The sequence below is a fragment of the Ctenocephalides felis genome, unplaced genomic scaffold (assembly GCF_003426905.1).
Source record: "Ctenocephalides felis isolate EL2017-DRISC unplaced genomic scaffold, ASM342690v1 CF-g0.4_SCAFFOLD_01492, whole genome shotgun sequence".
Taxonomy (NCBI): domain Eukaryota; kingdom Metazoa; phylum Arthropoda; class Insecta; order Siphonaptera; family Pulicidae; genus Ctenocephalides; species Ctenocephalides felis.
This window is the reverse complement of record NW_020537646.1, coordinates 34,568,387-34,582,299: the sequence shown is the minus strand read 5'-3', so window position 1 is coordinate 34,582,299 and position 13,913 is coordinate 34,568,387. Positions and strand designations below refer to the sequence as shown.

At 29.3% G+C, this 13,913-nt stretch overlaps 2 protein-coding genes and 1 pseudogene across 2 annotated transcripts in view; all 3 read right to left on the bottom strand.

Moving 5' to 3' along the window:
• LOC113371168 overlaps positions 1 to 2,813 on the bottom strand; it is a 4,193-nt pseudogene extending 1,380 nt beyond the window's left edge.
• A 454-nt stretch (positions 2,814 to 3,267) lies between these two features.
• Positions 3,268 to 8,573, bottom strand: LOC113371167 (serine/arginine repetitive matrix protein 2-like). Its single transcript, XM_026611811.1, has 4 exons — positions 8,409 to 8,573; positions 7,979 to 8,151; positions 6,491 to 6,685; positions 3,268 to 3,595 (listed from the first exon to the last, which is right to left on the bottom strand). The coding sequence occupies exons 1-4, from the start codon at positions 8,571 to 8,573 to the stop codon at positions 3,268 to 3,270; spliced, it is 861 nt and encodes a 286-aa protein (XP_026467596.1).
• A 2,103-nt stretch (positions 8,574 to 10,676) lies between these two features.
• LOC113371165 (Hermansky-Pudlak syndrome 1 protein homolog) overlaps positions 10,677 to 13,913 on the bottom strand; it is a 5,554-nt gene continuing 2,317 nt past the window's right edge. The window contains 7 exon segments of the mRNA XM_026611810.1: positions 10,677 to 10,875; positions 11,777 to 11,991; positions 12,099 to 12,243; positions 12,331 to 12,922; positions 12,983 to 13,098; positions 13,177 to 13,342; positions 13,345 to 13,398. Of these exon segments, the coding sequence (XP_026467595.1) occupies positions 10,698 to 10,875; positions 11,777 to 11,991; positions 12,099 to 12,243; positions 12,331 to 12,922; positions 12,983 to 13,098; positions 13,177 to 13,342; positions 13,345 to 13,398 (1,466 nt within the window). The 3' untranslated portion in view covers positions 10,677 to 10,697.

The following is a 13,913-nucleotide window of genomic DNA, read 5'->3' as shown; positions in this document are numbered from 1 at the left end:
TATTCTGATACCTTTTCATAATCCTCAGGAACTTCGACAAACATACTTTTCAGGGTTTCGGGAGCTCCTTTAATTGTTGCAATATACATTTGGTCATTTGAATTTGGAACATTATAGCCAGCAACAACAGACATTCTTTTCAGTGATGATGAGAAGTGGAATCTACTAAAAATTTTCAAACCAGGACTTTTGCCTAAAAGATAATTAAAGCCTATTATATTTTTTTACAAATTTTATAGATAGCATAATACTAAATAGATATATAAAAAAGTAATGCATTTTTGACAATTTTCTCATTACTAGTGCATTAATCATCTTATAAACATTATTGTGATCAAAATTTATTGACCAACTGCTGCCAAGATCAAATACTGATATCCAATGAACAACAGTCCTCAAAACCAAAAAAACTACATAAAAAAGTTTATTAAAAAATTAACAATGTGGCCATTTATTTCATGATAGCAAAGTCCTTTAAGCCCGGTGTTACCCTATTATTTTTCAACCTAGTATATTAAAATTTTGTACCTTTTTTGGGAATCACAGCATCAGCTTTAGTTAATGTCCAGTCAACAGCTGTTAAAGCAGCCTTCTCTAAGGGATCTCCAACCAAACCATCATCAAGCTGAGCTAATGATGACAAGTAGCTAAAACTTGCAGTGTATTCATGGGGCAGGACTGTATTGGACTAACTTAGCACCTATATAATTAACATAAAAAAAATTAGCTCGAAGGTTTGCAGTATTTAAAAATAACCATTAAATTATAATACTCCAGACACAAGATTTACATACCCTGTTCATCTAAACCAGCTACACCCTCAACAACCAAATTATCACTGGTTAAAGTACCAGTTTTGTCAAAACAACAAATCTCAACTTTTCCTGCAAAAGGTATTCTAAAAGGTTCTGTGCAGAAAACGTTAAGTTTTGATAATGATAATAATGAGGTATTAACGGCTAAACTCAATTCAATTGGTAATTCAGGAGGCACAACTGAAGTCAATATCAAAGTGCATTCCAAAAATAATTTGTACTTGTTTCTTTCCTCATCTTCACTGCCTAGAAATGATTATAAAATAATATGGTATGTTTTATAGAGTATTTTTAAAATTTAGCCGTACCTTTCACCCAAACATACACAGCAGCAGCAACTGCAAAAATCAACAGGAATAAAATAAATCCAAATGTTTCCAAATTATTAGCAGTCACTCTCTTAACTCCAAACAAAATTGTACGCAACAGTTTTCCCTACAATATAAATTAGATTAGAACAAAATACATATTGCCCACATGATATATTGAAAAGATTGACTCAAATTTATTTTGTTTATATTTTTGATTAATAAAGATAAAATACCTGAGAAGTATTAAAACCAGTTCTCAAAACATATGCAACACATCCACCATCTGGTGGTCTGTTTCCTGATGTCTTGGCAGGTGGAGTATGTTGCACAACTTTTGTACCACCAAACAAAATATGCAACTTTCCTTCACCTTCTGGATCTAAAACCTTATCTTGATCAAATAATTCAACCGGCTCTTTCATTTGAGGTACAGATTCTCCTGTCAACATACTCTCATCAACTATACAAGGACCTCTTAATAGCACTAAGTCGCAAGGTACTAAATTATCATCTTGAGATCGAGTAATTGATACTTTATCACCAGGTACCAACTCATTTGACATAATCATTTTCCATTTTCTATTTCGATAGACAAAAATATTATAAGGTTTGTTTCCCATTTTACGAATTTCAGCCATATTTCGTAATTGTTGCTGCACTAGTGTACACTCAAACAAAATAAGCATGACTAATGTAAATATGGAATAGTACCAATATTTGTCAAGACACCAAAGTGCAACACAAAACACTTGAAATACAAAGAAAGGAAGCAGTAGCACGCTCTTTAAATAATTCTTGGAATTCGGGTACAACCTACAAAGATTTAATTAATGAAACTAATATGCTAATTCATAAAAATATGTCTTAAAACAAATAATATGTAATAAATGTATCGAGTGAAGATATTTATAAATGTTGAGCATGACTAGTAATAATTTGTAATTAGTTTCATAATTTTTTGATCATTCTAATATAGAAAGATTAAGGGTTTTTAACAATACCATATCCAGCTGATTTTTGCCATATCTAGACTCAGCAAGTTGCACATCACTGTCTTCTTGGTGACCTTTAGATTCTGAATAGTAGTCTAATGTATAATTAACTGGAAATTCTATACATTTAAATTGCTTTTTATCATAGTTCCAAATATATTTAGTTTTTTGAAATATAAACCAATGTATAAATTCTTTACTACCATCTTCTTTTGTATGATATAATTTGACTATTTCGGAAAAACCATTATTAGCTGTTGGAACTACTTTTGCTATAGATGCCTCTTCGGGCCCTTTGACCTACAATATTTTATAGAAACGACATTTTAAATAGTTAGGTTATGTTTGAATAATGATAAAAATCACGTGAATCTTGAAAAAAATATATGCATCTAAAATTTAATACTGTTAAGATATTAAAAATATTAACTTACGGGTCGGCATGCGAGAAAACATTGGACGTGCACAGTCCAATAGCAGCACAATGAAACTAATATTTGAACACATCCTATTATACCTAAGCACAACCACCCTGCTTCATTATATTCCGTAAAACCATACACAAATATCCATAAATAAAATAATACTATATAAATAACTATAAAAGGTAATAAATTGCCTTGTAAATACAAGGGTAACGGTTGATATAATTTTACATAATGCACAAGATCGTCTAATTTGATATTATTTTTCCCAGTCATAGTTTTAAATTATCTTTTTAAAAGTAAAAAACAGAGTTATTGTTGTTATTCGTACAGAAATTTATTAAAAATTATAAAATGCATATTTACATACGTTGCAACAAAAACTTGCAAATGTCATATGGGTAATGTATAAAAGCGTGTCAAATATAAGTGTCACCAACACACGAAAATAAAAAAGTGAAAACATCATCAAAAAATAATTGGAAATTTAAAAAATACATTTTACTACATTACATTATTTGGTTGTTTCATTTACAAAGTGATCTCGTTCATACAAATAAACTTGTAATTTATAAAATAAACAGAAAATAGGGATTTAAAAAAAGTTGGTTGCAAACAACCACCATAAATTGACATTACATGAAAAAAGGAAAGGGCTCAATGTCGACTATAGTCACAGGAAAATTATCTTTAAAGAAATTTGAAATTTTATAGGTACATTTAATTAATTGTTCGACATATCGGTAGAACTATTGCGTTCAGACTTAATTTTTTTATCAGGATCAAAATCTGGACTAACTATGTCATCGTTAATATATTGGTCCCTTTTTGTTTCTGAAGCAGATTTTTTTGTTGAGTGTTCGGTTGCGGAGGATAATTTGTCATCATTCCTATTGGAATATCTTGATACGTGCGCGGTAATATATTTATTATTTTTCTTCCAAATATTGTGATGAGCCAAATCTTCATTTCTTTTATTACGTAATTTATACTCGATACTCCGTATTAAGTCGCTGATAATCAAATCGGCATCAGATTGCATTTGGTCAAACCTGAAATGTATGGAAAGTCAAAACAATTTATTATTTAAATATTGATATTTAAAATATAATTAAATGATATAAACATTTAAAATATAATATTAATTATTAGGAAATAAGGAATTTAAGATTCTTATGAAAATTCAAATTTATATTCAGGGATAAAAGAAGAGTGTCTAGTACGTCTGGTACGACTCTTTAGTGATCTAAAGGTCTTGCTAAGGATTGCCCGCTCGTGTATTAATTATTTCTGGGACTAATTATTTTCGTGTTATTGTTTTATATTGCTCAATCAAAAAAATACATACTGTCCTAAATTTTCAGCATCCTGCCACAAACCACTATTTTGTAAAAACTGATCAATAATAATTGCTATTGTTTCTCAATAAATAAGAGCTATAAAGACATCAGTTAGTTCTATTTTTTTCTAATGTTACAAGTGGCAAATTTTTAGTGTGTTTGTTATTTTCCTAGATCAACACTCATTTTTTAGACTAAACCGCGGTTCTCTTCCTAGCAACTGGAAACGAGTGGGACCGGCACTTATTTCTCTCAGTTTTATTTCGGCAGTTATGGTTGATTATACCCAACAAACGAAGTTATAATGTTAAAATTATCGACAAATTTCGATTTTATTTTGAAGAAATTTATGAGTTTGTTATGTGAGACTCAAAAAAGACATAACTTAAAAATATTTGAATTACTAAATTTATGTCTTCGTCTGAAAAGAAATGTATAAAATCACATTTTTTTGATAAAATCGTTCTTAGTGAAAAAGTGTTAGTGTATACTCAATCAAACAGGTAATTAATTCTGTTTTTAAACCTTTTTTTTAAAAACTGTAATTTTTTAACATTTCTAATATTTTGTTATATAATCAACTCATTTATGTTTATTACTTTCATTTTGTTTATATTGCCATATTTCTGTAATGTTATTTCAATTTAATTCATTTTATATAAAAAATCCACCATTACTTTTCATAAATATATTGTTTGTTTAAATTTTATAAGATCATGTTAAAAAAATGTTTTTTTTTAAAAAAAACTTTTCTAAATATCTACAAATCTAAAACTCTACAAACTAATATATATATATATATATATATATATATAATATATAAATTTTATATTTTTTTTTTTGTATTTTTCCTAGTTTGATATGTACATATAACTTTTTCCTTTTTTATTTTTATATTTAATATCAACTATTGTTATTCATGTAATGTTTTTTTTAGATTGCTGAATAATAACACACGACATCTTATGCAGGGCCGGATTTAGAAATTTGGCGCCCTGGGGCACTGACAAAAATGCCGCCCCATACCTGACATTTTACTTAAATAGTTCTTATATATCTTTTTTTAAAATTAAAATAACTATTTGATTGCAGAAAATTTATTACGCATTACATACTATGAATAGTAGTGCCTTATGGCAAAGTGCTGTAACTTCTCGTATCAAAAATAGAAATTAAAAAAAAAATTGTTTTTTTGAAAACTGAAAAAAATGAAATATGTTAAAAATTTTGAACTTTTTTTAAAGCAATCGCGCTCCTTCAGCTGCGTAGACACAAAATACAGAAGCGTGTAAGCGCGATGAAATATGTTACAGAACCCATAGAAATGTATGCAAAATTTATATTTATTATCAAATTATCTGTAAAATATCTGATAATTTGATGTACATATGTCTAATAATCACTTTTGATCGCCAAATGCTTCTTTTGCAATTTTTTTATTGGATCACCGAAACCGCTAGATGTGCCTCCCAAAAATTTGAGCAGTTCTTCATTTTGTCAATACATGTACATTTTTTAATGATATTGGACGCTCCATTTCTCAATAACTGAATTATCATTTTTGGAATTCTGGCCCGAATCTTCGAAACAGTTGGACCTGCCTTGGCCAATAATTAAACAACACGTCTTCTTATCAATTGGAATCGAATCATTCAAATTGGTTAATCCGTGTTCTCGAAATCGACTTGAATAATTAAAAAAATATTAGATTTGTATTGATGGGGAGACGTTCTGATTAGTTTTTGGCACAGGAAGGTCCAGTCGTTTCAAAAAATGGTAATTGAGTTTCGATATTTCGTCTCTGAAACAGCTATGCATCGCGATTGCTTTGAAAAAAGTTCATAATTTTCAAAAAAAATCAAAATATAAAAAAGAGTTTTTTAAAGTCAATTTTTTACATTTTTCAAAAAATTTTAAAGCTCTTTATAGAATGTAATTTTCAGTACGGAAAAGTTCCAGTAATTTGCTATAAGCTTGGAAGTGCACGATTTCTTCATCTTAAGAGGGCTTGAGATCTGAATAATATATTTTCCCTAAACTTTCAGCTCATTCACGAATTTTTATATTAGCCAAATTGCCGAATTTGATAATGACTTACGAGTATTAACCAATTTGATAATTTACGTTCGGAGAGGAAGGCAAGGCAAAATAATAAATTTTATTAATCGGTTATTTGAACCCAAGTTTTGCATTGCAATCGTATTATGTTTTGTTAATTTTTTTTTCTAGATATAAAAAATGTTATTAAAACAATCAGTTAACTACATTGTATAGATTTTTTTTCTTGCTATCCAAATTTTGCCGCCCTGGGCAGTAGCCCCGACTGCCCCTACTGTAAATCCAGCACTGATCTTATGTGTCAAAACGTTTAATAGTATAAATAATTTTTCTATTTTAACCTTTTTTTAATTTGACGATTGGGCTGCAAAATACTTTAAATAGGTATATCAGCATATTTTTTTTATAAAACAGGATAAAGTTGATCTTATTGTTCTATTCTCAGCATTTGTAATATTGTTGCAAAATAATTTGGTTAAATTATCTATTATTATACGCTTTTGAATATTAGTTTTATAAAACAAATGAACATTTCAGAATATCACGTACTTGGTCATTCGAAAATATTTTCCATTTTTGGGCAAAACATTTATTGCACGACGCTTTTTGCCCCTGCGACTTTTACCACGTCCCTTCCTGCGTTTGGGGCTCTTCCTTCTAGATTTGCGTCCGCTTCTACGACTACGGCTACGGCCACGGCCACGGCGTTTGCCCTTGCGTCTTTTAGGCGATTTGGATTTTGATCTAATAAATATATATAATTGCTATATATAGTATTATAATACTCAAACAATTAACACTTCAAATTAAATTTTACTTATACTAATACTATATTTTTAATATTTCAATATGCATTTTTACTAATAATTTTTACTAATAATTACTGAAGTGCTTGGTTTAGCAAACATGAGAAAATCTATCAAACAGGGCAAGGTTGCTTAAGTCGGCTATATTTTGTCTGATATTTATAAATTACATCATCCGTTACCGTTAAGTAGGACTATTTAATTGACTAAAGAAATGTTTACAATCGAACGGCTGTCCAGCTTTGTGAAATAGGAGCACTCAAAAGTAAGAAAAAGTGAGCTGTAAAATTTCAACTAATGGATTCAGTTGTACGGCAATAATATGATTATGACTTTTTTCTGACTAATCTTTATTTATAACACTTATTAGGCCATCGATTAGATATATTTAAATGGTAGAATTTGTTAAGGTTAGATCAGAAGATTTTATTTCAAACTTTCCAAGAACTTGCACATTAAGTTGCATATATGTTTTATGATTTTTTTGTTAAATACAAAGAAATAAAGGTTAAATACAATTTTCCAATGGTTTTGCTCATTTTTCTACATTTGTTACTTTTTAAATTATTATTTTTATATTTTTTATTTTGCAATTATTTACGAATAACCGAAGAAAAGTTGATCTCAGGCTGAATTGTATATAGTAGGTACGACTAAGGCGACTAGATCCCTAATCGTACCGAAAGGGCAGAAATACATATTTTAATAAAAAAGAACATTTCAGTAATTCTTAATCAAAAGACGTCTAAATATAGATTCACTAAACACCAAATACTACTAATTTAAATGCACTAAAAATTATATCATTATTTTCTTAAGGGGTACAACTTCAGCAACTTTACACTAATTATGAAGAAATTTACTTAAGTAAATTAAGTAAAATATAAATTTATATACATCTTTACACATAAGTTTATGAATATATTCTTTTAATTAAAAGAATATCTTCATAAACTTATGTTTAAAGATGTACATAAATTTATACCTTTTGTGTGTGCATGTTACTAAATTAAGTAATGAAGTAGATAATAAAGCAAATAGATAAAAATTAAAGCAAATAAATGATTAAAAATACAACAAAAATGTATAATGATCATTATTCAATATAAATGTATAATATTCAAAAACTGTTGAAAAACATCAACAATTTGCAATATACCGGAAGATATTTCAATTGTAAAACAAAAGTGTTGTAATAAATTTTGAAATAATGTTTTATTATTCTATCTACCTTGATCTTCTCGCTCTCGACTTTTTGCCGCCTTGCCGGTACCACCAGCAAACTTCTTTAGTTGGCAGTTTAGAAGTTTGTATATGGGCAGAGGAAGTTAATTTATAGAGGCCATCTCGTTTTGATATTAAGCCAGCTAATAAACATTTCTTAAGTGTTACTCTAACCTTAGCCTGGAAGAATGAATTGTCAATTTTGCTGATTTTAATACTTATTACATAATAGTTAGTTATAGAATTATTAGGAATAATTCAGGGCTATTGACCAAGCATTGAATAAAAAAATGAATTCTGTCATGACGCTATACGATATTATTATTACGATAATGTAACTACTTCAAGTAATAATTATTACTGCGTTAACGCATTCATAGTAATTTGTCCAAAAATAAACAAAAAAATTACTGACAGTTTATCAGCAGTATATTCACCTTAATCAATTTTGGATCTATTCCATATACAGCAGAAATGTAGTCGCAAATGCCGCTGGGTGCAGAACCAAGTTTATCCTTTAAAGTGCCAATTGCGTCCAGAACTACATTCATACTCCGCATCGCCCTTTTCTTTTCTCCATTTGAAATTATATTCGGTGCCATTTTAAACTGTTTTAGATTTTTATGAATTGAATAGATTCATTCTTAATAATTGAAAAGGAAATAAGACTAAAATTTTGTTAAAAGTTTTTCTAAAACGATATGCTTATACGGATTTAAAATTTGTTACGGTGATTTTCATTTGAAAATAGTATTCTAGATGAAAAAAATATTGTCAAACTTATATATGGCGAATCTAAGTATGCGCCGAATATTCAGATGCTAAATATTTTGTCTAATTTTAACGTTGAAAAATATGAATTATATATTTTATAAGACGATGGAGGTCTTAATAGAAGAGGTTTTAATATTTTAAAAGCTATTAGATTATAGTGGTATAATTCTTTACATTTATAATGTAAAATAGTGAATTTATATTGTTGAACAGCATTCATAACGTTTTATGAGCAGTTGAGATGATTATCATTCTTTGTCTGATTAGATTATTATTAGATTTCTAATACTGATATAATATATATTACAATATGTCTAATATTTGCAGCAATACTTTGAAAACCTATATACTATGACGATAATCAATATTATCGTCTCATTGATAATTATTGTCGCCTGATGGTCATCAAACCCAAAGTACAGCATCCCTACCCTTTACTATTTATCGGTTCTTGAGGTCCAACAGAAAGACCCACTGGGGACCCAGAGCAATTAACAAGTTGCCGTGTGTTATGCCACAAGACAGGCTCATCTTAAACGTCAGATCATGTAAACTATAAGCAGTAGCTATTCTCCCCATATAGGCGCATATACCATGATATAAGAATAAGTGGTATTAGTTAGGGAACATGACTGTACGTATGCAAGTACAGTCATGTTCCACAGATACATACGCGATGTATTATTAATTATTAAATAGATTTAGTTATAAAAGTAATCTTGGTTTTATTCGCCGTATAGTAGCTACAAACCCCCACAGGTAATTACAGGTACTTTAGCGGGCGACTGGAGTGTTGAGGTAACCTTTCGTATTGGGGAGCGATGCTATAATTGTACTACATAGCAGCATCGTCCCCAAAGAGGCCCTTCAACCCTTTTTTAAATCGTCACAATGATGGAAGCGCCGGGTCACTTTTATGTTCGATGTTATTTGAGATGGTATTATCTAAAATACCTGAAACACTGTAGTGCTTTTGATGAATAAAATATTTGAATTTTTAACATGACGTTTATTATCTCGTAATATTTGAACTTAACAATTAATCTCACAATAAAAAATTGTACAGCTTTTGCATCCCTACATTCTGGATCTCATTGTATATAATTCTATACAATATATATATTGAACGTAATAAATCAATAGTTAGTATTTATTTAAAGACATTTTAGACACGGAATATTATTAAAAAACCTCCAATTGCAACATGGAATAGTACAGTTATAGTCAACAGAAGCTACTATAAATGAAAATCTAACTGGGACGGAATAGACACCTATGAAAATTCTAACAACAGCTAAGTTTTAACATTTTTATACAAAAAACATTAAATGTTACTTTTGGTCATTACATACAATTTTGACACAATATTATATTAAGACTAAAAATGATCACACACGTCCTAATAATTTTTTTTTGGTATATTTTGAAATAAAAGCCTGGCGATTATTAAGGATAGCAGAGCACCATTGAGATGTACTACTCCGATAATGTTTTTCATCGAGCCAATGTTGTAATAAAATATATAATAGCAGAAAGGATACTTGAAAATATCGGTTTATGAAATTGGGTTGTTATTAAATTTATTCACACAAAATGAAAAAATAATTTAGCCAAATAAGAAAAGTACTATAAATAAATAAAAAGTTAGCAGAAGTGTTTCACCTTTAATAACTAAACCTTTACTTCTCCTAGTAAATAAATGGTCATGATTAGACACTGCCACTAATGAGTGACTTCAAATCAGCAAATTCTTATCTACACAGCTAAGCCGCAACTACTTTTACAATCAAACTTGAATCTCATTTCGGCATTTCTCAATGTATTTGGTTCAAACGAAACATATGCAAAAACATTATTGCATAAAAATCTTCTTAAATTAAGAATATTCGCTAATCGAAAAACCGGACCATTGACACATCAGAATGAAATAAATCACATTTAATTGCTGGGGCTTAAAATAAGTCCAAAGGGTTCAGAGGTGCACCAGTAACTTCCCAAATAGTGGCCGCTAATCTTCTGGCATGCTCTAGGACGCAGCTTGTAGTGGTCAAGCCGAGATGAATGCTGTATAATTCATAACATAGAATCTTTGAAGGAGATGTTTTGGGAAACGCACTTGCTGTCAGCTTCCTGAAATTATTCAGAATATTAAAATGTTCAAATTTATTACTATACACATGGACTTCTTTTTCTTTTGTATAAAAATGCGCAGAATCTGCAGTATATTTTATAATATTTCTCTTTATTATAAAAATGCAAGCTGCATTTAGGAAAAATGCTTACAACAACGACTAGTTTTTCAAATTAATATTTGCTCAATATAATAAAGAGAAATAATATAAAATATACTACATTATAATATAATACATAATCAACATAATCAAAAATAAAATGTTCTCTTAATTGATAATTAGTCAATGCGATTGATTTGTAACAAATTCCATTTCATACATTTCGGGTTTTAATGTATTTTATTTAATTATGGAAATCAACTGTTGCTAATCAGTTGCACAGAACGTGCATATGCTTACACACAGATTCTGATTAGAATCGCCTAAACGCGCGACGAAATTCAAAACTTTGATGATTTTTTATAATTCAACCGCTTATTGTAGGTCTATAATATTTCAGTGTGTTATTTCAGGCTTTAAATCTATCGTCATTCAAAAATAAAATACATTTTATCAATATCGTCAACACATGTTTTTCAACATTTAAGTACGAAGAAACGACCGGCCGATCATTACCAAAACCTAAGCAACACAATTCCCATCCAATATCTCTCGAACAGTTGTTGAATTTTCAAAAAAGATTCAAGATTGTGGGCTGAAACGTAGCGAAAATTTTTACACTCATCTGCTAATTACAAAAAATTTGGCTGATCGTCGCACAAAGCTGACTAACTCTGATCCTCATCGAGTTACATTGAATCGCATTGAAAACGTGGACAAAAGGTCAAAAATCGGATCACATACATAAACACACACAGACTTTTTCCAATTATTCAATTATTCTATATAAAAATACTTACTGATAAAAATCGCCGCATAATAGCCCCGGCTCAGGTAAGGTTGTTAGCATTTCATGCTTGTTGGGCAAGCTTCCACCATTCGGTGGTGCTATTGGAGTACCAGAACGTTCTGAGAACCATAAAAATCGTCCATAACAAAATACAGAATCTTTCCATATCAGCGAAGCATGCCCTCTACTTAGATATGAATTTGAAAATTCAACCATTGACCAGACCTAAATTGTTACACAACATACAAATAATAAGTGAAAAATTATAAATATTCATTGTTTCAACTTTTTTAAATGATTAGAAAAAAAAAACAAAATTATATAAAACATACCTTTTCCTTAGTAAGAGATAACGTTTCTTGTGAAGTAAAATCTAATGTGGGAGCGGTCATACGATTCTGTGTTCGATCAATGTAAATGAAATGCACCATGCCTGGAAATTCCTCCAGATATTTGTTAATAGACAAAGAAGATCTTGTGTGATGTTAAGAAAAAAATTATTAACAGATTTTTAAAATATTGTGTGATAAAGTAATATTATAGAAGTATGATTCAAAAGGATATGATCCAAGTGTGAAATTTTTCATGGCTTTTACTTGCAAAAAATCTGAAAATGAAGATAATCTGCTCTTGACTTTGCGTGCTACATCAATAGCTCTAGTTTCCTCTTTATTGGATACTTCTTCCGAAAAACATGCAGCATGAAACAAATATCTCAATGCTTCCCACAAAACGCCCATCAAAGAATCAACGCTAACTAAGTAGTCATTATTATCAGTTTTGAAAAAATCCGAGTATTTTTTTTTCACTACTTCCCACTTATTGTGAAGATTTCTATGCATATTGTCAATATGCGCGTTTTTGATTTTGCACTTTTTTAAACCATCAGTGATATGTTTCATAGAAGCGTCTAAATTTTCAAAGGCTGGTTTTAAAAGATCCATTTCTCTTTGTTGTAAACAAAGTTTTAATAAATTCAAGGAAAGGAATGACTCATGCAAACTAGGCGCGATATTGTAGTGACAATGTTCACTTATCAATACTAATGTTATTGTAGATGATAGAGGTATTGTATAGATTATATGTGGAATACAGCTTGGCTTGGTATTTCCGACGTTTAAGAATAAAGTATTTGTATATACTTCGGTTTGAAAATCTATAAATAAAAAAAATGTATGTACTTGTATTTTAGATCGATTTAAATTCTAATTCAAACCTTGGTCGCCATCTGCATCAATTTCGTTATCTTTAAGTTTTGAACCAATAGAAGCGACTTGGCAAAACATGTTCAAAAATAATAAATCTTCTGATGTCAAGGGATACGAGTTTACACTAAAATATCAATCAATTATTAAAATAAATACTAAATTAATGAAAAAAAAAAAATTATTTGAATAGCTGAGCATATACCTTGAATAAAGTGATAAAAACTTATTTCCTACATAAATCAAGGCATGTCCAGCTTTTGTCAAATTATCGGCAGCCTCCTTTAATGCTTTTTGTGAAGTTGTACTGAGATCTGAATTAACTAGTAGTTGCTCTGTACAGTCAGTAAGAAATGATTGTTCATTGTATATAAATAAACCCATTTTTCTAATATTTGTGTTAGTAATGTAGTAAAATATTCTTTGTCTTAAATCTTGAAAATATTAGTATTATATTTATGTAGAAATTGGACAGTATTGAAGAATAAAAATAATCTTACAAGCTTAGGTCTCCTGCACACAAGTGCTTCACTGCCGTTACACAAACTCCTGATAATCTATGTAAATAATCAGTCTTATTTCTTCCAGCAATAAAGAATAAGTATCCTAAATACTGCGGAATGATTGTTAATATCAATATTTCATTAAAAAATCAGTATGTCAGCAGTATAATCATTTTGTAAATAACAACTTAGAGACAAATAGAAGATGTAAAAAAGCGAAATGATCCTTCAATTAAATGCTACTTAAACAGAGTTTGCAATAAATTTATAAAGATGCCAAATAAAAAAATGCTATGTAAACAAAATTCATACTAAATTCAGAAATAATATAATATTTACATTCATTATGTTATATGTTATTTATTATGTTATGTTATGGAAGACAAAACGAGAATATTATATAACAAGAAAATTAAATTGATACTATGATTTCAAATAA